The following is an 807-nucleotide window of genomic DNA, read 5'->3' as shown; positions in this document are numbered from 1 at the left end:
TTATATATATATAATCCCTGTATGCGCTCAGTATGCCTGTGGTACATATTCCAACCCACTCACCAGCACGCGATTACATATGCCCTCAATCCATTCCTCATCCAACCATCTATCTATCTACCCCCAACCACCTTACCACCTTCCACCCCCACTGGTAGAGAAGTGAAGGCCCTATCAACACTTCTGGATGCGCTTAGTATACCTATAGTCCTGGCACAGGCGTATGGCATGATCGGGTACTTGCGGCTGGTGGCTCCGTGTCATCCGGTAGTAGAGTCGCACGTGGAGAATTCGTTTGATGACTTGCGGCTTGACTGTCCGTTCCCAGAGTTAAGCGGTACGTTGGGGATGCGCGTAACCGTTCGGTTGTTCTCGAGTTTAAGGTAGGATTTGTGTTGCATGGGCGCGGAAGTGTGTCGGGACCATGCCTGAGGAATAGCACGCACGTGTACGAGCAAGTAGGTAGGCATGTGCCATTCTAGAGTGTGTTGAAACGGCCGAGGTTTTTTAGTGATATCTATGTACTTGAGAAGATGATGTTTTCGCAAGTGGGCCTAAGCTGCATGGCTGCTGAGGGAGTTAAGTACTACAAGTGAGTAGTAGCTGACACATACAAACACAACCTGTAGTGGGTCATTGGCACGGAGGAGATGCTTACGGTATGTCTATATATTGTTCCGAGGGCTTCTTTTGCCGAAGAATACTGTTGTCGGTTGAGGCTGCTATAGTTACATACATATACATACATAGACTACATCGTATACAAAAATCATACACATAAGAGACATATATGTTACACATATATAT

General features: G+C 46.7%; 1 protein-coding gene across 1 annotated transcript; it reads left to right on the top strand.

Annotated features, from left to right (window-relative positions):
* Positions 1–21: 21 nt before the first annotated feature.
* On the top strand, positions 22–387 carry SARC_17677 (hypothetical protein; the record flags this gene model as incomplete). The annotated part of the gene is made up of 1 exon (XM_014288232.1): positions 22–387. The coding sequence occupies one exon, from the start codon at positions 22–24 to the stop codon at positions 385–387; it is 366 nt and encodes a 121-aa protein (XP_014143707.1).
* Positions 388–807: the final 420 nt, after the last annotated feature.

Source organism: Sphaeroforma arctica, assembly GCF_001186125.1.
Source record: "Sphaeroforma arctica JP610 unplaced genomic scaffold supercont1.11650, whole genome shotgun sequence".
Lineage (NCBI taxonomy): Eukaryota > Ichthyosporea > Ichthyophonida > Sphaeroforma > Sphaeroforma arctica.
This window is presented reverse-complemented; position numbering and strand designations above follow the sequence as displayed.